Below are 20,982 nucleotides of genomic sequence, written 5' to 3'. Positions count from 1 at the left end.
CCCGAAGTGCTTGTAAGCAAAATAAATGTATGTTGAATCGACATCGGAGCTGTCTGTGGTTCATTGGAGTGAACCGTTAACCGTTAACCGTCAGCTGTTGGTCTACATTCAAACACAACGCAGAGACTGTTGGCTGCCACCGCTATCAGCGGTACAATACAAAGTTAACGGGGCCGTCATGAACTGTTTTATAGAGGAAGTAACCTGAGGAAGTTACACTGTGAGGTAAGTAAGTTGGAGTTGAGTGGTATAAGACGGTCCTTGGTGCTACACCTTTCGTGTTCCTCCGCCATATACCGTTTCCTAACGGTCGGCGGTAGTGATGGGAATTCCGGCTCTTTTTAGTGAGCCAGTTCATTTGGCTCAGCTCACCAAGAAGAGCCGGCTCTTTCGGCTCCCAAACGGCTCTTCGTTTTACCACTTCTGCCTTTTATAATTCAGCTAAATTTAGCGCTGTTTTGACCTATGATTAGTATGTGTGCACATATATAACTTAAATTATTCAGTGTAATTATACCTGAACGGTACACCATCAGGGAACAATTTATACCACTCTGTACCACAGCGACACACCATTAGCCACTTTTCAATCTCGGCGCTACTGAAATATTCATCAAGAAGGTCTTGTCATTAAAATTTAGATCAAGTCAAAAAAACTTTCAGTCACAAGGTAGGAGCTGCAATCAGTTTTTGGCAGGTGAAAACTGTATTTTATGGGTTTTAATGGTCCTTTAAAGGAATTTCAGCAGGTAAAAATTACTGAGTGGGCTATAATCTGTCAAATATAATCCTCATGAATGAAATCGAAAAACTCACTGAATCACTGAAAAAATGTCAGTCACAGCATTTTATGGTTTGTATGTAGGTAAATAATGAAGAGTCATAGTTGCAAGAGACCTTTTCTTTATTTATATATAATCCATCCGTAAATCATGTTAATTACAGTGTAGTTTCAAAATAAAACAATGATTTTAGACATAGCTAAGTCTACCAAACACATATAAACATCAGAAACAATAGCCTAGTAGCCTATGCCTATTGTCTCATGTAAACGTCATGCCTGGTTACATAAACCTCAAAAACTTCTTTGGCCACAATTGCAATTATTTGGTTACAATAAACATTAAAGTTTCACAAAGACATACCTTTGCTATTACCATGGACATAAAGTTATGTGTATTTGCTCATTGAGACTGTTTGATCCAGATAAAAGCAGCTGTAGACTTATATAAACTGGGCGATACAGTTTTAAAGGGCTGTGCGCGCTCCCGCAGACGGCAATCAGTTTCTGGCGGATGATCGCTTTTTGGCACAACACCTGCTCTTTCGGCTCCCAAACGGCTCTTCATTTTACCACTTCTGCCTTTTATAATTCAGCCAAATTTAGCGCTGTTTTGACCTATGATTAGTATATATGCACATATATCACTTAAATTATTCAATGTCATTATACTACATCTTATAATTTCCCGAATTCTGCTTTTGTGTTATCACAGTTATTAAAATGCATCCAAATGCCGCTTCGTTTCAGACTGTAGTGTCTGGCTGCTGGCACTGCTCACATAACCTGGTTGGATAATAAGGTTATTTTCTCTGAGTACACAAAGTAGTAAAGTAGTACTTAAGTAAAAGTAGCACCATGTAGTACATCGGCTATAATTTGTGTTTGTTGGTCACCTCTAAAGCCCAAAAAAATGAAATATCAAGTTGGTGTTATCACAAAATACATACAAATATAAAATAAAATGACATCTTGCAGATGAAGAAAAAAGTTGGCAGGATGACAAAATAAGTGACCCGACACCACTAGAGAGAGGGTTTCACAGCTTAAACGTCAGAACTATCAACTCACTTTGCAACAAACAAGGTTAGTTTAACAATACCTGATAGCATTGTTCACAATATACTACTTCATTACACTCAGATAGTGCAGATCGACAGATCGACCTTTTCTCAATGGGAAATTGTAGACATTCAATTACAGAGAAGTAGCTATTTTCAAAAGTGTATTTGATTGAGTTATTCAGTTAGTGAACACGTCTCCACAGCAGTTTCAGCTCGATGCTTTCTCCTGTGTATATTGATCCTCAGGTGTTTCTTCAAGTCTGTCATTTGAGTGAAATGTTTAAGTGCTGCAATTGAACTGTATTGTCTCGCACATATTTTCAAATACAAGGCTACTTGTCTGTATGGGATCTTATATGCCTTGTCAATTGAGACACATCAAAGAATCTTTTCCCACAGATCTTGCATAAATATGGCTTCTCCCCGGTGTGGGCTCTTCTCATATGGACCAACAAGTCATTATTACGACTGAAATCAATTCCACAAGTTTTGCATGTAAACGGCTTCTCACCTGAGTGGATTCGTATATGAACATTCAATGTTGATTTCTGAGAGAATCTTTTCCCACACGTGTTGCAACAATATGGCTTCTCGCCTGTGTGGATTCTTATATGAGTCTTCAAATCGGATGTACGAAAATAATTTTTCCCACAAGTGTTTCAAGAATATGGCTTCTCACCTGTGTGGGCTCTTCTCATGTGGACCACCAGGTCACTATTCCGAAAAAAATTGTTTCCACACGTTTTGCATAAATATGGCTTCTCACCAGTGTGGACTCTTCTCATGTGGAACAACAAGTTACTATTACGACTGAAATCTTTTCCACATGTTTTGCATGTAAACGGCTTCTTACCTGAATGGATTTGTATATGAACATTCAATGTTGATTTCTGAGTGAATCTTTTCCCACACGTGTTGCAAGAATATGGCTTCTCGCCTGTGTGGATTCTTATATGAGCCCTCAAATCGGATGTACAAAAATAATTTTTCCCACAGGTGTTACAGGAATATGGGTTCTCACCTGTGTGGACTCTTCTCATGTGGAGCAACAAGTCACTATTACGACAAAAATCTTTTCCACAAATTTTGCACAAATATGGCTTCTCACCTGTGTGGGCTCTTCTCATGTGGACCGACAAGTCAGTATTACGACTAAAATCTTTTCCACACGTTTTGCAAGTAAACGGCTTCTCACCTGTGTGTATTCGTATATGATTGGTCAATATTGATTTATGAGTGAATCTTTTCCCACACGTGTTGCAAGAATATGGCTTCTCGCCTGTGTGGCTTCTCAGGTGTCTCTGCCAATCTGAGTTGTTCTCGAAAGCTTTCTCACAGATGTCACATTTGAAAGACTTTTTACCCATAGTAGAGTTATATATGTTGTCACTGTGACTTGTGCATTTCTGATGTCTTGTCTGTGGTTTTGGCTCTTCATTACTAGTTGATCCTGAGTCTCCATTCTTGCCTCCTTTCTGATCTTGGATCTCAGCTACATGAGAGTTGTGAGAGAGGAGCTGGTGGTCACTGTTTGGTTCAGCTATGTCAGGATTTTCCCAGTCAGATTCGTTTTTTAGCCAACTATTACACATGCTAGCTGGGAGCTCTGTCTCTGCTGCACTCTGACTTTTGTCAATATTAAAGTTCAGAGTCTGATCTTCACTGTGGTCACTTTCCTCATAAGTAGGAGTCAACACAAAGGTCTCAGTCTCCTGCTTCAGTTCAAGCTGCTCTTCCTCCTGACTGGTGCAGAGTTCCTCCTGTTCCTCTTTAATCTGTGGAGGCTCTGGGTCCTCTTGGTCCAGATTGGAGTTCCTCTCCTGAATACAGAGCTGCTGGTCAGCGAGAACCTCCTCCTCCTTACAGACATGTTGCTGTGGGAGCTCTGGAGGAACAGAAGGAAGAGGATACTACTGTGATGGAAGAAAAAAACATTAGAGCAAATTACAAGTTTTTATTTAATCCATTAGGATGCTACATGTCATACTCTTTGTTAGTATATTAAAGAACAGGTTTTACACACCTATCCTGTGCAACTTTATTTCAGGATTCAAAACGATATCCAACAGTTTGCGCTGACGATCGATCTCTTCCTCGTACTCGAAGATAGTTTTATTAAAAACTCTGAATATTTCTTCAGCAGCAGCAGTTAGTCGCTCGTTGACAAACTCTCTCAAATACTCAACTGAAGACATTGTTGCTTAATTAATTACAAATTAAATATTAACCTTCTCTACAACTATAATATCGTCTTCCAGCTAATTCAACACGTCCATGCAGCTAACGCTACTAGCGCTTGTGTTGTTTACTTCCGCTGGGTGTCACACTGTTAAGGTCCGACAGTGGAAGTTAACTTATTGTTCCGCTTTCAATCAGGGTTGTACATCTTTATTTCTTGGGGTTTCAAGGCAGCTGGCATCCTCCTAGAACTAGTCCATTACTGTGCCATCTTCATTATAGGTCCTTTTTACTGGACCAGTGTCTCTCAAGATAGCCGCATTATTCCCCTTCCTTTATACTATTATATTACATATTATACTTATTTCTGTTAATCATTCCTCATTTCAGTTAACATCACTTCTGTTTCTGCCTCATACCTCCTAGGAGACACAAGAACATGCTGTACTGTCACTGGCTGCTGGCACTGCTCACATAACCTGGTTGGATAATAATAATAATCTTCTCTGTACTACTATAAAGTACAGAGAGTAGTAAAGTAGTACTAAACTAAAAGTAGCAATAGTACGATGTAAAAATACCCCTGCACTCAACATTTTAGTAAACATAAGAACATTTATTGTGAGAATACATACACAAGATCACAAAAACAGAATTTCATTGCCACATCACTTTGGCCACTGCTCATTGTATTTATTATTAGGCTTAATCATTGACAGCACCATGTAGTACATCGGCTACAATTTTTGTTTATGGGTCACCTCTAAAGCCGAAAACAACAAAAAATATTTAAAGAACATGCCATTACAAACATAAAAATATAAAATGAAATGACATGTTGCAGATAAAAAAAAAGTTGGCAACATCACCAGAGAGAGGGTTTCACAGCTACAACATCAGAGAGTTCACAATCCACTCATATTAACAGAGGTGGTGGATTGAAAGAATATTATTTTAAGAGGTCAAACATTTGTAGGAATTATAAACTCACTTTGGCACAAATATTTTTCTAAGATTTGGGAGTTTACGATTGTTTCAAAGAAATATGGTTGATACCAAAGATATGAGTAATGCAGTACTATGAAGGGGAAAAACTAGGTCAGTTTAACAATACCTGATGGCATTGTTGACAATATACTACTTCATTACACTCAGATATTGCGACCTTTTCTCAATGGGACATTTTAGACATTCATTACAGAGATGTAGCTATTTGAAAAAGTGTATTTCATTGAGTTATTCAGTTAGTGAACATGTCTCCACAGCAGTTTCAGGTCGATGCTTTTTCCTGTGTATATTGATCCTCAGGAGTTTTTTCAAGTCTATGATTTGAGTGAAATGTTTATATGCTGCAATTGAACTGAATTGTCTCCCACATATTTTCGAATACAGGGCTATTTGCCTGTATGTGATCTTACATGCCTTGCCAATTGATACGCATCAAACCATCTTTTCCCACAGATCTTACAAAGGTACGGCTTCTCACCATTGTGGACTCTTCTCGTGTGGAGCAACAACTCAGAATTACTACTGAAATCTTTTCCACATGTTTTGCATGTAAACAGCTTCTCACCAGTGTGGACTCTTCTCATGTGGAACAACAAGTTACTATTACGACTGAAATCTTTTCCACATGTTTTGCATGTAAACGGCTTCTTACCTGAGTGGATTTGTATATGAACATTCAATGCTGATTTCTGAGTGAATCTTTTCCCACACGTGTTGCAAGAATATGGCTTCTCGCCTGTGTGGATTCTTATATGAGCCCTCAAATCGGATGTACAAAAATAATTTTTCCCACAGGTGTTACAGGAATATGGGTTCTCACGTGTGTGGACTCTTCTCATGTGGAGCAACAAGTCACTATTACGACAAAAATCTTTTCCACAAATTTTGCACAAATATGGCTTCTCACCTGTGTGGGCTCTTCTCATGTGGACCGACAAGTCAGAATTACGACTAAAATCTTTCCCACATGTTTTGCAAGTAAACGTCTCACCTGTGTGGATTCGTATATGATTGGTCAATATTGATTTTTGAGTAAATCTTTTCCCACACGTGTTGCAAGAATATGACTTCTTGCCTGTGTGGCTTCTCAGGTGTCTCTGCCAATCTGAGTTGTTCTCGAAAGCTTTCTCACAGATGTCACATTTGAAAGACTTTTTACCCATAGTAGAGTTATATATGTTGTCACTGTGACTTGTGCATTTCTGATGTCTTGTCTGTGGTTTTGGCTCTTCATTACTAGTTGATCCTGAGTCTCCATTCTTGCCTCCTTTCTGATCTTGGCTCTCAGCTACATGAGAGTTGTGAGAGAGGAGCTGGTGGTCACTGTTTGGTTCTGATATTTCAGGATTTTCCCAGTCAGATTCGTTTTTAAGCCAACTATTACACATGCTAGCTGGGAGCTCTGTCTCTGCTGTACTCTGCCTTTTGTCAATATTAAAGTTCAGAGTCTGATCTTCACTGTGGTTACTTTCCTCATAAGTAGGAGTCAACATAAAGGTCTCAGTCTCCTGCTTCAGTTCAAGCTGTTCTCCCTCCTGACTGGTGCAGAGTTCCTCCTGTTCCTCTTTAATCTCTGGAGGCTCTGGGTCCTCTTGGTCCAGACTGGAGTTCCTCTCCTGAATACAGAGCTGCTGGTCAGCGAGAACCGCCTCCTCCTTACAGACATGTTGCTGTGGGAGCTCTGGAGGGACAGACAACAGAAGGAAGAGGATACTACTGTGATGGAAGAAAAAAAAACATCTGAGCAAATTACAAGTTTTTATTTAATCCATTAGGATGCTACATGTCATACTCTTTGTTAGTATATTAAAGAACAGGTCTTACACACCTATCCTGTGCAACTTTATTTCAGGATTCAAAACGATATCCAACAGTTTGCGCTGACGATCGATCTCTTCCTCGTACTCGATAATGGTTTTATTAAAAACTCTGAATATTTCTTCAGCAGCAGCAGTTAGTCGCTCGTTGACAAACTCTCTCAAATACTCAACTGAAGACATTGTTGCTTAATTACAAATTAAATATTAATCTGCGCTACGGCTATAATATCGTCTTCCAACTAATTCAACACGTGCATGCAGCTAACGCTTCTAGCGCTTGTGTTGTTTACTTCCGCTGGTTGTCACACTGTTAAGGTCCGACAGTGGAAGTCAGTTAACTTATTGTTCCGCTTTCAATCAGGGTTGTACATCTTTATTTCTTGGGGTTTCAAGGCAGCTGGCATCCTCCTAGAACTAGTCCATTACTGGGCCATCTTCACTCTAGGTCCTTTTTACTGGACCAGTGTCTCTCAAGATAGCCGCATTATTCCCTTTCCTTTATACTATTATATTACATATTATACTTATTTCTGTTAATCATTCCTCATTTCAGTTAACATCACTTCTGTTTCTGCCTCATACCTCCTAGGAGACACAAGAACATGCTGTACTGTCACTGGCTGCTGGCACTGCTCACATAACCTGGTTGGATAATAATAATAATCTTCTCTGTACTACTATAAAGTACAGAGAATAGTAAAGTAGTACTAAACTAAAAGTAGCAATAGTACGATGTAAAAATACCCCTGCACTCAACATTTTAGTAAACATAAGAACATTTATTGTGAGAATACATACACAAGATCACAAAAACAGAATTTCATTGCCACATCACTTTGGCCACTGCTCATTGTATTTATTATTAGGCTTAATCATTGGCAGCACCATGTAGTACATCGGCTACAATTTTTGTTTGTGGGTCACCTCTAAAGCCCAAAACAACAAAACATATTTAAAGAACATGCCATTACAAACATAAAAATATAAAATGAAATGAAATGTTGCAGATAAAAAAAAATTGGCAGGATGACAACATAAGTGACCCAACATCACCAGAGAGAGGGTTTCACAGCTACAACATCAGAGAGTTCACAATCCACTCATATTAACAAAGGTGGTGGATTGAAAGAATATTATTTTAAGAGGTCAAACATTTGTAGGAATTATAAACTCACTTTGGCACAAATATTTTTCTAAGATTTGGGAGTTTATGATTGTTTCAAAGAAATATGGTTGATACCAAAGATATGAGTAATGCAGTAGGCTACTTGCCTGTATGGGATCTTACATGCCTTGCCAATTGATACGCATCAAACCATCTTTTCCCACAGATCTTACAAAGGTACGACTTCTCACCATTGTGGACTTTTCTCATGTGGAGCAACAAGAGAAAATTACGACTGAAATCTTTCCCACATGTTTTGCATGTAAACGGCTTCTCACCTGAGTGGATTCGTATATGAACATTCAATGTTGATTTCTGAGTGAATCTTTTCCCACACGTGTTGCAAGAATATGGCTTCTCGCCTGTGTGGATTCTTATATGAGTCTTCAAAACGGATGTGGAAGAATATTTTTTCCCACAGGTGTTACAAGAATATGGCTTCTCGCCTGTGTGGACTCTTCTCATGTGGCGCACCACGTCAAATTTAAGAAAGAAATCTTTTCCACATGTTTTGCATAAATATGGCTTCTCACCAGTGTGGGCTCTTCTCATGTGGACCAACAACTTAGTATTACGACTGAAATCTTTTCCACATGTTTTGCATATGAACGGCTTCTCACCTGAGTGGATACGTACGTGAACATTCAATGTTGATTTGTGAGTGAATCTTTTCCCACACGTGTTGCAAGAATATGGCTTCTCGCCTTTGTGGATTCTTATATGAGCCCTCAAATCGGATATACAAAAATGTGTTTTCCCACAGGTGTTACAAGAATATGGGTTCTCACCTGTGTGGACTTTTCTCATGTGGCGCAACAAGTCACTATTACGACTGAAACCTTTTCCACATGTTTTGCATGTAAATGGCTTCTCACCTGTGTGGATTCTCAGGTGTCTCTGTAAAATTGAGTTGTTCTTGAAAGCTTTCTCACAGATGTCACATTTGAAAGACTTTTTACCCGTGTGAGTATTAATGCCAATTGTTGACATAGTACGGTTATATATGTTGTTACTGTGACTTGTGCATTTGTGATGTCTTGTCTGTTGTTTTGTTTCTGCATTACTAGTTGATCCAGAGTCTCCATTCTTGCCTTCTTTCTGATCTTGGTTCTCAGCTACATGAGAGTTGTGAGAGAGGAGCTGGTGGTCACTGTTTGGTTCTGATACCACAGAGCTTATAACTGGCATGTTGACTACAGACTCTTTCTCTGCTGGACTTAAAGTGTCATTAGAATTGAATTTCAGAGTCTGATCTTCACTGTGGTCACTTTCCTCATCAGTAGGAGTCAACATAAAGGTTTCAGTCTCCTGCTTCAGTTCAAGCTGCTCTCCCTCCTGACTGATGCAGAGTTCCTCCTGTTCCTCTTTAATCTCTGGAGGCTCTGGGTCCTCTTGGTCCAGACTGGAGTTCCTCTCCTGAATACAGAGCTGCTGGTCAGCGAGTACCTCCTCCTCCTTACAGACATGTTGCTGTGGGAGCTCTGGAGGGAAAGAGAACAAAGGGAAGAGGATACTACTGTGATGATAGAAAAAAACATCAGAGCTAATTACAAGTTTTTATTTAATCCATTAGGATGCTGCATGTCATACTCTTTGTTAGTATATGAAACAGGTTTTACGTACCTATCCTGTGTAGCTTTATTTCAGGTTTCCAAACGATATCCAACAGTTTGCGCTGACGATCGATCTCTTCCTCGTACTCGAAGATAGTTTTATTAAAAACTCTGAATATTTCTTCAGCAGCAGCAGTTAGTCGCTCGTTGACAAACTCTCTTAAATACTCAACTGAAGACATTGTTACTTAAGTACAAATTAAATATTAATCTGCGCTACGGCTATAATATCGTCTTCCAACTAATTCAACACGTGCATGCAGCTCACGGTACTAGCGCTTGTGTTGTTTACTTCCGCTGGTTGTCACACTGTTAAGGTCCGACAGTGGAAGTCAGTTAACTTATTGTTCCGCTTTCAATCAGGGTTGTACATCTTTCTTGCTTGGGGTTTCAAGGCAGCTGGCATCCTCCTAGAACTAGTCCATTACTGTGCCATCTTCATTCTAGGTCCTTTTTACTGGACCAGTGTCTCTCAAGATAGCCGCATTATTCCCTTTCCTTTATACTATTATATTACATATTATACTTATTTCTGTTAATCATTCCTCATTTCAGTTAACATCACTTCTGTTTCTGCCTCATACTTCCTAGGTGACACAAGTACATGCTGTACTGTCTCTGGCTGCTGGCACTGCTCACATAACCTGGTTGGATAATGAGGTTATTTTCTCTAAGTATAGAGTAGTAAAGTAGTACTAAAATAAAAGTAGCAATAGCACAATTTAAAATACCCCTGCACTCAATATTTTAGTAAACATAACACAATTTATTGTTAAGATACATACACAAGATCACAAAAACATAATTTCATTGCCCACGTCTCTTTGACCACTGATCATTGCATTTATTATTTAGGCTAAATCGCAGACAGCACCATGTAGTACATTGGCTACAATTTGTGTTTGTGGGTCACCTCTAGAGCCCAAAACAACAACAAATTATATCAAGTTGATGCCATGACAAAATACATTAAAATGTAAAATGAAATGACATCTTGCAGATGAAGAAAAATTTGGCAGGATGACAACATAAGTGACCCAACACCACTAGAGAGAGCTTCAACATCAGAGAGTTCACAATCCACTCATATTAAGTAAGGTGGCGGATGGAAAGAATATACTTTTAACAGGTCAAACATTTGTAAAAACTATAAACTCACTTTGCAACAAATATTTTTTTTAGATTCTGGAGATTATGATTGTGTCGAAGAAACCGGCAGCGGTCGGGAGGCTGAGGCAGGAAAAGTCAACACTAGGATCAGCAGTGATTCATGGAGAGACCTTCGTCTGGTCAGCTAACATTACTGCCAAGCAGGTGAAATATAGTGATATTGTGGTTTTAGCTGTTGTGTGTTGCCTCATTGTTTTGAGCGATGCTCGTTCATGTCTATGTAGAGCGAGCACAAGCGCGAGCCCGACGCTGACTTTTGTTGACTTAACGGCCACAGGTGTCGCTGTTAACAAGTAATTCTGATTCTTACAAACAGTCCCTTTAAGAGATTATGATAGTTTCAAAGAAATGTTTCTAACAAAAATGAGTAATACAGTAATATGAGGGAGAAAACGAGTTTAGTTCAACACAACTTGATGGCATTGTTGACAATATACTACTTCAACTTATGGTGACCTCGTCTCAATGGGGAATTGTAGACATTCAGTTACAGAGATGTAGTGATTGTATTTCATTCAGTTAGTGAACACGTATCCACAGCAGTTTCAGTTCGGTGGTTTCTCCTGTGTTTATTGATTCACAGGTGCTTTTTCAAGTCTGATTTGAGTAAAACTTTCCCTTCAAGTGCTGCAATTATGTGACTCCTCACTGCTGTGATTTCTTCTGTTTTGACCGTGTACCACTTGTATCACCAAATATTTTTTCAAATACAACGCTACTTGTCTATATGGGTTCTTATATGCTTTGCCAATTGAGACGCATCAAAGTATCTTTTCCCACAGATCTTGCAAAGGTACGGCTTCTCACCAGTGTGGGCTCTTCGAATGTGGGACAACAAGTCATTACTACGCGTGAAATATTTTTCACATATTTTGCAAGAATATCGCTTCTCACCTGTGTGGGTTCTCATGTGGACCGTCAAGTCACCGTTACGACCGAAAACTTTCCCACATATTTTGCAAGAATATGGCTTTTCACCCGAGTGTATTCGTATATGACCATTCAATACTGATTTCTGAGTGAAGCTTTTCCCACACATGTTGCAAGAATATGGCTTCTCGTCTGTGTGGATTCTTAGGTGTCTCTGCCAATCTGAGTTGTTCTTGAAAGCTTTCTCACAGGTGTCACATTTGAAAGACTTTTCACCCGTGTGAGAATTAAAGTGAATTGTTGAAAGAGTAGGATTATATACGTAGTTGCTGTGACTTGTGCATTTGTAATGTCTCGTCTCTGGCATTGGCTCTTCATTTCTAGTTGATCCTGAGTCTCCATTCTTGCCTTCTTTCTGATCTTGGCTCTCAGCTACATGAGAGTTGTGAGAGAGGAGCTGGTGGTCACTGTTTGGTTCTGATACTTCAGGATTTTCCCAGTCAGATTCGTCTTTTAGCCAACTGATACACATGCTAACTGGGAGCTCTGTCTCTGCTACACTCTGACTTTTGTCAGAATTAAAGTACAGAGTCTGATCTTCACTGTGATCACTTTCCTCATAAGTAGGAGTCAACATAAAGGTCTCAGTCTCCTGCTTCACTTCAAGCTGCTCTTCCTCCTGACTGATGCAGAGTTCCTCCTGTTCCTCTTTAATCTGTGGAGGCTCTGGGTCCTCTTGGTCCAGACTGGAGTTCCTCTCCTGAATACAGAGCTGCTGGTCAGCAAGAACCTCCTCCTCCTTACAGACATGTTGCTGTGGGAGCTCTGGAGGGACAGACAACAATAAGAAGAGGATAATACTGATAATAGAAAAAAAGGATAGCTGCGAAGAAAAAAACAAGTATGTATTTTAAGCATTAGGATGGTATGTGAGTTTCTATAGTGCCTCTTGTGTTATTTTTTTTTATATGAACCTTGATTCTGCAAATAAAGTTTTAATTGAATTGAATATCACACTCCCTTGTTGGTATATTAAAGAACAGGTTTTACACACCTATCCTGTGTAACTTTATTTCAGGTTTCCAAACGATATCCAACAGTTTGCGCTGACGATCGATCTTTTCCTCGTACTCGAAGATAGTCTTTTTAAAAACTCTGAATATTTCTTCAGCAGCAGCAGTTAGTCGCTCGTTGACAAACTCTCTCAAATACTCAACTGAAGACATTGTTGTTTAGTTACAAATGAAATATTTATCTGTGCAGCGAGTTTAATATCGTCTTCCAGCTAATACAACACGTCCATGAAGCTAATGCTACTAGTGCTTGTGTTGTTTACCTCCGCTGGTTGTCACACTGTTAAGGTCCGACAGTGGAAGTCAGTCAGCTTATCGTTCCGCTTTCAATCAGCGTTGTACATCTTTATTTCTTGGGGTTTCAAGGCAGCTGGCATCCTCCTAGAACTAGTCCATTACTGTGCCATCTTCATTCTAGGTCCTATTTACTGGACCAGTGTCTCTCAATACAGCCGCTATATTCCTTTTCCTTTACCTCCATACTATTAGAAGAAGAAGAAAGCACTTAATTGATCCCCTGAGGGGAAATTACATTTTTTCACTCTGTTGGTTTTTTTTACAAACAGGCCCAAAATACACACATGCATAAGCAGGACGTATATAAATGCATTAGTGGAGGGATGTCAGAGCGAGGGGGTTGCCCCTGACAGGCGCCTCGAGCAGTTGGAGGTTTGGTGCCTTGCTCATGGGCACCTCAGCAGTGCCCAAGAGGCAAACTGACATCTCTCCAGCTACCAGTTCACACTCAGTACTGAAAAAAGTCTGAAAAAATGTCTGAAAAAAAAGTCTGAAAAAAAAGATCTGAAAATGTCAGACAAAAAAAGTCTGAAAAAAAGATCTGAAAAATGTCTGAAAAAAATGTCTGAAAAAAAAGTCTGAAAAAAAGATCTGAAAAATGTCGGATAAAAAATGTCCGAAAAAAAGATCAAAAAAAATGTCCGAAAAAAAGATCTATAAAATGTCTGAAAAAACAGATCTGAAAAAAAAGATCTGAAAAATGTCGGACAAAAACAGTGTGAAAAAATGTCCGAAAAAAAGATCTAAAAAAATGCCCGAAAAAAAAGATCTGAAAAAGGTCTGAAAAAAAAGTGTGAAAAAAAAGATCTGAAAAATGTCTGACAAAAAAAGTGTGAAAAAAAGATCTGAAAAATGTCGGACAAAAAAAGTGTGAAAAAAAGATCTGAAAAATGTCGGACAAAAAAAGTGTGAAAAAAAGATCTGAAAAATGTCGGACAAAAAAAGTCTGAAAAAATGTCCGAAAAAAAGACCTAAAAAAATGCCCGAAAAAAAAGATCTGAAAAAGGTCTGAAAAAAAAGATCTGAAAAATGTCTGAAAAAATAGATCTGAAAAATGTCGGACAAAAAAAGTCTGAAAAAAAAGATCTGAAAAATGTCTGAAAAAATAGATCTGAAAAATGTCGGACAAAAAAAGTCTGAAAAAAAGATCTGAAAAATGTCGGATAAAAAAAGTATGAAGAAAAAGATCGGAAAAATGTCTGAAAAAAAAGTCTGAAAAAATGTCTGAAAAAAAAGATCTGAAAAAATGTCCGAAAATAAAAGATCTAAAAAAATGCCCGAAAAAAAAGATCTGAAAAAGGTCTGAAAAAAAAGTCTGAAAAAAAAGATCTGAAAAATGTCGGACAAAAAAAGTATGAAAAAAAAGATCTGAAAAATGTCGGACAAAAATAGATCTGAAAAATGTCGGACAAAAAAAGTCTGAAAAAAAGATCTGAAAAATGTCGGATAAAAAAAGTCTGAAGAAAAAGATCGGAAAAATGTCTGAAAAAAAAGTCTGAAAAAATGTCCGAAAAAAAAAGATCTAAAAAAATGTCCGAAAAAAAAGTCTAAAAAAATGTCCAAAAAAAAAAGATCTAAAAAAATGTCCGAAAAAAAAGCTCTGAAAAATGTCTGAAAAAACAGATCTGAAAAAACAGATCTGAAAAAAGCAGATCTGAAAAAATTTACGAAAAAAAAGATCTGAAAAAAGTCTGAAAAATGTCGGATAAAAAAAGTCTGAAAAAAAAGATCTGAAAAATGTCGGATAAAAAAAGTATGAAGAAAAAGATCGGAAAAATGTCTGAAAAAAAAGTCTGAAAAAATGTCTGAAAAAAAAGATCTGAAAAAATGTCCGAAAAAAAAGATCTAAAAAAATGCCCGAAAAAAAAGATCTGAAAAAGGTCTGAAAAAAAAGTCTGAAAAAAAAGATCTGAAAAATGTCGGACAAAAAAAGTCTGAAAAAAAAGATCTGAAAAATGTCGGACAAAAATAGATCTGAAAAATGTTGGACAAAAAAAGTCTGAAAAAAAGATCTGAAAAATGTCGGATAAAAAAAGTCTGAAGAAAAAGATCGGAAAAATGTCTGAAAAAAAAGTCTGAAAAAATGTCCGAAAAAAAAAGATCTAAAAAAATGTCCGAAAAAAAAGTCTGAAAAAATGTCCGAAAAAAAAAGATCTAAAAAAATGTCCGAAAAAAAAGCTCTGAAAAATGTCTGAAAAAACAGATCTGAAAAAACAGATCTGAAAAAAGCAGATCTGAAAAAATTTACGAAAAAAAAGATCTGAAAAAAGTCTGAAAAATGTCGGATAAAAAAAGTCTGAAAAAAAAGATCTGAAAAATGTCGGATAAAAAAAGTATGAAGAAAAAGATCGGAAAAATGTCTGAAAAAAAAGTCTGAAAAAATGTCTGAAAAAAAAGATCTGAAAAAATGTCCGAAAAAAAAGATCTAAAAAAATGCCCGAAAAAAAAGATCTGAAAAAGGTCTGAAAAAAAAGATCTGAAAAATGTCGGACAAAAAAAGTCTGAAAAAAAAGATCTGAAAAATGTCGGACAAAAATAGATCTGAAAAATGTTGGACAAAAAAAGTCTGAAAAAAAGATCTGAAAAATGTCGGATAAAAAAAGTTTGAAGAAAAAGATCGGAAAAATGTCTGAAAAAAAAGTCTGAAAAAATGTCCGAAAAAAAAGATCTAAAAAAATGTCCGAAAAAACAGATCTGAAAAAACAGATCTGAAAAAAGCAGATCTGAAAAAATTTACGAAAAAAAAGATCTGAAAAAAGTCTGAAAAATGTCGGATAAAAAAAGTCTGGAAAAAAAGATCTGAAAAATGTCTGAAAAAAAAGATTTGAAAAATGTCTGACAAAAAAAGTGTGAAAAAAAAGATCTGGAAAATAAAGTCTGAAAAAATGTCTGAAAAAAAAGTCTGAAAAAAAGATCTGAAAAATGTCTGAAAAAAAACTCTGAAAAAATGTCCGAAAAAAAAGATCTGAAAAATGTCCGAAAAAAAAAATCTGAACAATGTCTGAAAAAACAGATCTGAAAAAATGTCTGAAAAAACAGATCTGAAAAAATGTCTGAAAAATGTCGGATAAAAAATGTCCGAAAAAAAAGATCTGAAAAATGTCTGAAAAAACAGATCTGAAAAAATGTCTGAAAAAAACAGATCTGAAAAAAATGTCTGAAAAAACAGATCTGAAAAAAACAGATCTGAAAAAATTTACGAAAAAAAAGATCTGAAAAAATGTCTGAAAAATGTCAGATAAAAAATGTCCGAAAAAAAAATCTGAAAAATGTCTGAAAAAACAGATCTGAAAAAATGTCTGAAAAAAAACAGATCTGAAAAAATGTCTGAAAAAAACAGATCTAAAAAAATTTACGAAAAAAAAGATCTGAAAAAAGTCTGAAAAATGTCGGATAAAAAGTGTGAAAAAAAAGGTTCTGAAAAATGTGCGAAAAAAAAGATTTGAAAAATGTCTGACAAAAAAAGTGTGAAAAAAAAGATCTGAAAAATGTCTGACAAAAAAAGTGTGAAAAAAAAGTCTGAAAAAATAGTTTGAAAAAAAGATCTGAAAAATGTCTGAAAAAAAAGTCTGAAAAAATATCCGAAAAAAAAGATCTGAAAAATGTCCGTAAAAAAAGATCTAAACAATGTCTGAAAAAATAGATCTGAAAAAATGTCTGAAAAAACAGATCTGAAAAAATTTACGAAAAAAAAGATCTGAAAAAAGTCTGAAAAATGTCGGATAAAAAAAGTCTGAAAAAAAAGATCTGAACAATGTCGGACAAAAAAAGTCTGAAAAAAAAGATCGGAAAAATGTCTGAAAAAACAAATCTGAAAAAATGTGTGAAAAAAACAGATCTGAAAAAATTTACGCAAAAAAAAGATCTGAAAAAAGTCTGAAAAATGTCGGATAAAAAGTTTGAAAAAAAAGATCTGAAAAATGTGTGAAAAAAAAGATTTGAAAAATGTCTGACAAAAAAGTGTGAAAAAAAACGATCTGAAAAATATCTGACAAAAAAAGTGTGAAAAAAAAGTGTGAAAAAAGTCAGAAAAAAAAGATCTGAACAATGTCTGAAAAAACAGATCTGAAAAAATGTCTGAAAAAAACAGATCTGAAAAAATTTACGAAAAAAAAGATCTGAAAAAAGTCTGAAAAATGTCGGATAAAAAAAGTGTGAAAAAAAAGATCTGAACAATGTCGGACAAAAAAAGTCTGAAAAAAAAGATCGGAAAAATGTCTGAAAAAACAGATCTGAAAAAATGTGTGAAAAAAACAGATCTGAAAAAATTTACGCAAAAAAAAGATCTGAAAAAAGTCTGAAAAATGTCGGATAAAAAGTGTGAAAAAAAAGATCTGAAAAATGTGTGAAAAAAAAGATTTGAAAAATGTCTGACAAAAAAAGTGTGAAAAAAACGATCTGAAAAATATCTGACAAAAAAAGTGTGAAAAAAAAGTCTGAAAAAAGTCAGAAAAAAAAGATCTGAACAATGTCTGAAAAAACAGATCTGAAAAAATGTCTGAAAAAAACAGATCTGAAAAAATTTACGAAAAAAAAGATCTGAAAAAAGTCTGAAAAATGTCGGATAAAAAAAGTGTGAAAAAAAAGATCTGAAAAATGTCTGAAAAAAAAGATTTGAAAAATGTCTGAAAAAAAAGTCTGAAAAAATATCCGAAAAAAAAGATCTGAAAAATGTCTGAAAAAACAGATCTGAAAAAATGTCTGAAAAAAACAGATCTGAAAAAATTTACGAAAAAAAAGATCTGAAAAAAGTCTGAAAAATGTCGGATAAAAAGTGTGAAAAAAAAGATCTGAAAAATGTGTGAAAAAAAAGATCTGAAAAATGTCTGACAAAAAAAGTGTGAAAAAAAAGTCTGAAAAAATAGTCTGAAAAAAAGATCTGAAAAATGTCTGAAAAAAAAGTCTGAAAAAATGTCCGAAAAAAAAGATCAGAAAAATGTCCGAAAAAAAAGATCTGAACAATGTCTGAAAAAACAGATCAGAAAAAATGTCTGAAAAAACAGATCTGAAAAAATTTACGAAAAAAAAAGATCTGAAAAAAGTCTGAAAAATGTCGGATAAAAAAAGTCTGAAAAAAAAGATCTGAACAATGTCGGACAAAAAAAGTCTGAAAAAAAAGATCAGAAAAATGTCGGACAAAATAAGTCTGAAAAAAAAGATCGGAAAAATGTCTGAAAAAAAGTCTGAAAAAATGTCTGAAAAAACAGATCTGAAAAAATTTACGGAAAAAAGATCTGAAAAAAAGTCTGAAAAATGTCTGACAAAAAAGTGTGAAAAAAAGATCTGAAAAATGTCGGATAAAAAATGTCCGAAAAAAAAGATCTGAAAAATGTCTGAAAAAACAGGTCTGAAAAAATGTCTGAAAAAAACAGATCTGAAAAAATTTACGAAAAAAAAGATCTGAAAAAAGTGTGAAAAATGTCGGATAAAAAAAGTGTGAAAAAAAAGATCTGAAAAATGTGTGAAAAAAAAGATTTGAAAAATGTCTGAAATAAAAGATCTGAAAAATGTCGGACAAAAAAAGTCTGAAAAAAAAGATCTGAAAAAAGTCTGAAAAAAAAGATCTGAAAAATGTCTGAAAAAAAAGATCAGGAAAAAAAAGTCTGAATAAAGTCTGAAAAATGACGGACAAAAAAAGTCTGAAAAATGACGGACAAAAAAAGTCTGAAAAGAAGATCTGAAAAATGTCGGATAAAAAAAGTCTGAAGAAAAAGATCTGAAAAAGGTCTGAAAAAACTGATATGAAAAAATGTACGAAAAAAAAGATCTGAAAAAAGTCTGATAAAAAAAGTCTGAAAAAAAAAGATCTGAAAAATGTCCGAAAAAAAAGATCACAAAAAAAGTCTGAAAAAAAAGATCTGAAAAATGTCTGAAAAAAAAGTCCCTACAGACAGAGCTACTGCCATATTACATATTATGTATTATACATATTTCTCTTAATCACATGTTCCTCATTTCAGTTAACATCTCTTCTGTTTCTGCCTCATACCTCCTAGGTGACACAAGAACATGCTGTACTGTCTCTGGCTGCTGGCACTGCTCACATAACCTGGTTGGATAATGAGGTTATTTTCTCTGTACTCCTATAAAGTACAGAGTAGTAAAGTTGTACTTAAGTAAAAGTAGCAATATCACAATGTAAAAATACCCTTCCATTCAACATGTAAGTAAATATAAGCACATTTATTGTTAGAAAACATACACAAGATCACAAAAACAGAATTTCATTGCCCACGTCACTTTGGCCACTGATCATTGTATTTATCATTTAGGCTGAATTGCTGACAGCACCATGTAGTTCATCGGCCACAATTTGTTTTTCTGGGTCACCTCTAAAGCCCAAAACAACAAAAATTATTTCAAGTATTTGCTGTGCAACAAATATTTTTCCAAGATTTGGGAGATTAAGATTGTTTCAAAGAAATGTTGTTGATACCAAAATTATGAGTAAAGCAGTACTATGAAGGGGAAAAAACTAGGTTAGTTTAAAAAAATGTGATGGCATTATTGACAATATACAACTTCATTACACTCAGATATTGAGACTTTTTATCAATAGGACATTTTAGACATTCAATTAAAGAGAAGTAGCTATTTCCAAAAGTGTATTTCATTGAGTTATTCAGTTAGTGAACACTTCTCCACAGCAGTTTTGGCTCGATGCTTTCTCCTGTGTATATTGATCCTCAGGTGTTTTTTCAAGTCTGTCATTTGAGTGAAATGTTTATGTACTGCAATTGAACTGAATTGACTCCCACATATTTTCAAATACAAGACTACTTGCCTGTATGGGATCTTACATGCTTTTTCAATTGAGACGCATCAAAGAATCTTTCCCAACAGATCTTGCAAAGGTACGGTTTCTCACCAGTGTGGGCTCTTCTAATGTGGACCAACAAGTCACTATTACGACAGAAATCTTTTCCACATGTTTTGCACAAATATGGCCTCTCACCAGTGTGGGCTCTTCTCATGTGGTCCATCAAGTTACCGTTAGATCTGAAATAATTTCCACATGTTTTGCACAAATATGGCTTCTCACCGGTGTGGGTTCTCATGTGGTCCATCAAGTTACTGCTAGATCTGAAATATTTTTCACATGTTTTGCAAGGATATGATTTCTCTCCTGTGTGGATTCTCATGTGTTTTATCAAATTACCGCTACACTTGAAACTTTTCTCACATGTTTTGCATGTAAACGGCTTCTCGTCTGTGTGGATTCTCAGGTGTCTCCGCCAATTTGAGTTGTTGTTGAAAACTTTTTCACATGTGTGACATTTGAAAGACTTTTTATTTGTGTGAGTATTAAACTCAATCATTGTGCTTGTGCATTTGTGATGCCTCTTCTTTGGTTTTGGCTCTGCATTTCTAGTTGAGTCTCCATTCTTGCCTCCTTTCTGATCTTGGCTCTCATTTACATGAGAGTTGTGAGAGAGGAGCTGGTGGTCACTGTTTGGTTCTGCAGAGTTTTTAACTGATGTGATAATAGACTTATCACCTAGATTCTGATTTAAATCATGATTCAAATACGATACACTGTTTGGTTCTGATACTTCAGGATTTTCCCAGTCAGATTCGTCTTTTATCCAACTGATACACATGCTAGCTGGAAGCTCTGTCTCTGCTACACTCTGACTTTGGTCAGGATTAAAGTTCAGAGTCTGATCTTCACTGTGGTCACTTTCCTCATCAGTATGAGTCAACATAAATGTCTCAGTCTCCTGCTTCACTTCAAGCTGCTCTCCCTCCTGACTGGTGCAGAGCTCCTCCTGTTCCTCTTTAATCTGTGGAGGCTCTGGGTCCTCTTGGTCCAGACTGGAGTTCCTCTCCTGAATACAGAGCTGCTGGTCAGCGAGAACCTCCTCCTCCTTACAGACATGTTGCTGTGGGAGCTCTGGAGGGACAGACAACAAAAGGAAGAGGATACTACTGTGATTATTAAG

General features: G+C 36.0%; 4 protein-coding genes, 1 long non-coding RNA gene and 1 pseudogene across 16 annotated transcripts in view; 1 reads left to right on the top strand and 5 right to left on the bottom strand.

Moving 5' to 3' along the window:
- The window catches only part of LOC119492642 (gastrula zinc finger protein XlCGF17.1-like), a 39,079-nt gene that overhangs the window by 10,774 nt on the left and 7,323 nt on the right, over positions 1-20,982 (bottom strand). Inside the window, exons 1-2 of one of the 3 annotated variants that reach the window (XM_037777232.1) lie at positions 6,860-7,521; positions 6,681-6,712 (exon numbers count right to left, since the gene is read on the bottom strand). The exons of 1 other annotated variant lie outside the window; for it this stretch is intronic. In XM_037777232.1, coding sequence (XP_037633160.1) covers positions 6,681-6,712; positions 6,860-7,031 — 204 coding nt within the window. In that variant the 5' untranslated portion in view covers positions 7,032-7,521. Of the gene's footprint in view, positions 1-6,680; positions 6,713-6,859; positions 7,522-9,817; positions 9,890-20,982 lie in introns of those variants that run through there. One more of the 3 variants, XM_037777230.1, reaches the window with a different exon arrangement.
- The window catches only part of LOC119492638 (zinc finger protein 664-like), a 59,570-nt gene that overhangs the window by 37,216 nt on the left and 1,372 nt on the right, over positions 1-20,982 (bottom strand). Inside the window, exon 2 of one of the 3 annotated variants that reach the window (XM_037777221.1) lies at positions 19,206-20,934. The exons of 1 other annotated variant lie outside the window; for it this stretch is intronic. In XM_037777221.1, the coding sequence (XP_037633149.1) occupies positions 19,816-20,934 (1,119 nt within the window). In that variant the 3' untranslated portion in view covers positions 19,206-19,815. Of the gene's footprint in view, positions 1-19,205; positions 20,935-20,982 lie in introns of those variants that run through there. One more of the 3 variants, XM_037777220.1, reaches the window with a different exon arrangement.
- On the bottom strand, positions 889-4,160 carry LOC119492632 (annotated as a pseudogene).
- LOC119492635 (zinc finger protein OZF-like) lies at positions 5,324-9,834 on the bottom strand. 7 transcript variants are annotated; one of them, XM_037777214.1, is made up of 4 exons: positions 9,640-9,834; positions 8,892-9,497; positions 8,227-8,720; positions 5,324-5,615 (listed from the first exon to the last, which is right to left on the bottom strand). In XM_037777214.1, the coding sequence occupies exons 1-4, from the start codon at positions 9,809-9,811 to the stop codon at positions 5,418-5,420; spliced, it is 1,470 nt and encodes a 489-aa protein (XP_037633142.1). In that variant the 5' UTR covers positions 9,812-9,834; the 3' UTR covers positions 5,324-5,417. The 7 variants fall into 7 exon arrangements, with proteins under 7 accessions (XP_037633142.1, XP_037633143.1, XP_037633144.1 ...); XM_037777215.1 differs by having other exon boundaries at positions 8,227-8,462; XM_037777216.1 differs by having other exon boundaries at positions 8,227-8,378.
- Positions 10,214-19,454, top strand: LOC119492651. Of its 2 annotated transcripts, XR_005207824.1 has the most exons (4): positions 10,214-10,289; positions 10,630-10,722; positions 10,812-10,943; positions 19,036-19,454. It is a non-coding gene; the product is annotated as an uncharacterized LOC119492651 (long non-coding RNA). The 2 variants fall into 2 exon arrangements; XR_005207823.1 differs by lacking the exon at positions 19,036-19,454 and having other exon boundaries at positions 10,812-10,973.
- On the bottom strand, positions 11,003-13,209 carry LOC119492644 (zinc finger and SCAN domain-containing protein 12-like). Its single transcript, XM_037777234.1, has 2 exons — positions 12,724-13,209; positions 11,003-12,494 (listed from the first exon to the last, which is right to left on the bottom strand). The coding sequence occupies exons 1-2, from the start codon at positions 12,893-12,895 to the stop codon at positions 11,515-11,517; spliced, it is 1,152 nt and encodes a 383-aa protein (XP_037633162.1). The 5' UTR covers positions 12,896-13,209; the 3' UTR covers positions 11,003-11,514.

Source organism: Sebastes umbrosus, chromosome 8 (assembly GCF_015220745.1).
Source record: "Sebastes umbrosus isolate fSebUmb1 chromosome 8, fSebUmb1.pri, whole genome shotgun sequence".
NCBI lineage: Eukaryota > Metazoa > Chordata > Actinopteri > Perciformes > Sebastidae > Sebastes > Sebastes umbrosus.
Note: the sequence above shows the minus strand (reverse complement) of the source record. Positions and strands in the feature narration are given on the sequence as shown.

Coding starts and splice junctions, on each gene's coding strand:
- LOC119492635 (XM_037777212.1), bottom strand. CDS start 9,811: ATGTCTTCAGTTGAGTATTTAAGAGAGTTTGTCAACGAGCGACTAACT. Junction 9,498..9,639: donor AATAAAGCTACACAGGATAG/GTACGTAAAACC, acceptor CTTTCCCTCCAG/AGCTCCCACAGCAACATGTC. Junction 5,616..8,226: donor ATTTTCTCTTGTTGCTCCAC/ATGAGAAAAGTC, acceptor TTGTTGTTCCAC/ATGAGAAGAGTCCACACTGG.
- LOC119492644 (XM_037777234.1), bottom strand. CDS start 12,895: ATGTCTTCAGTTGAGTATTTGAGAGAGTTTGTCAACGAGCGACTAACT. Junction 12,495..12,723: donor AATAAAGTTACACAGGATAG/GTGTGTAAAACC, acceptor CTGTCCCTCCAG/AGCTCCCACAGCAACATGTC.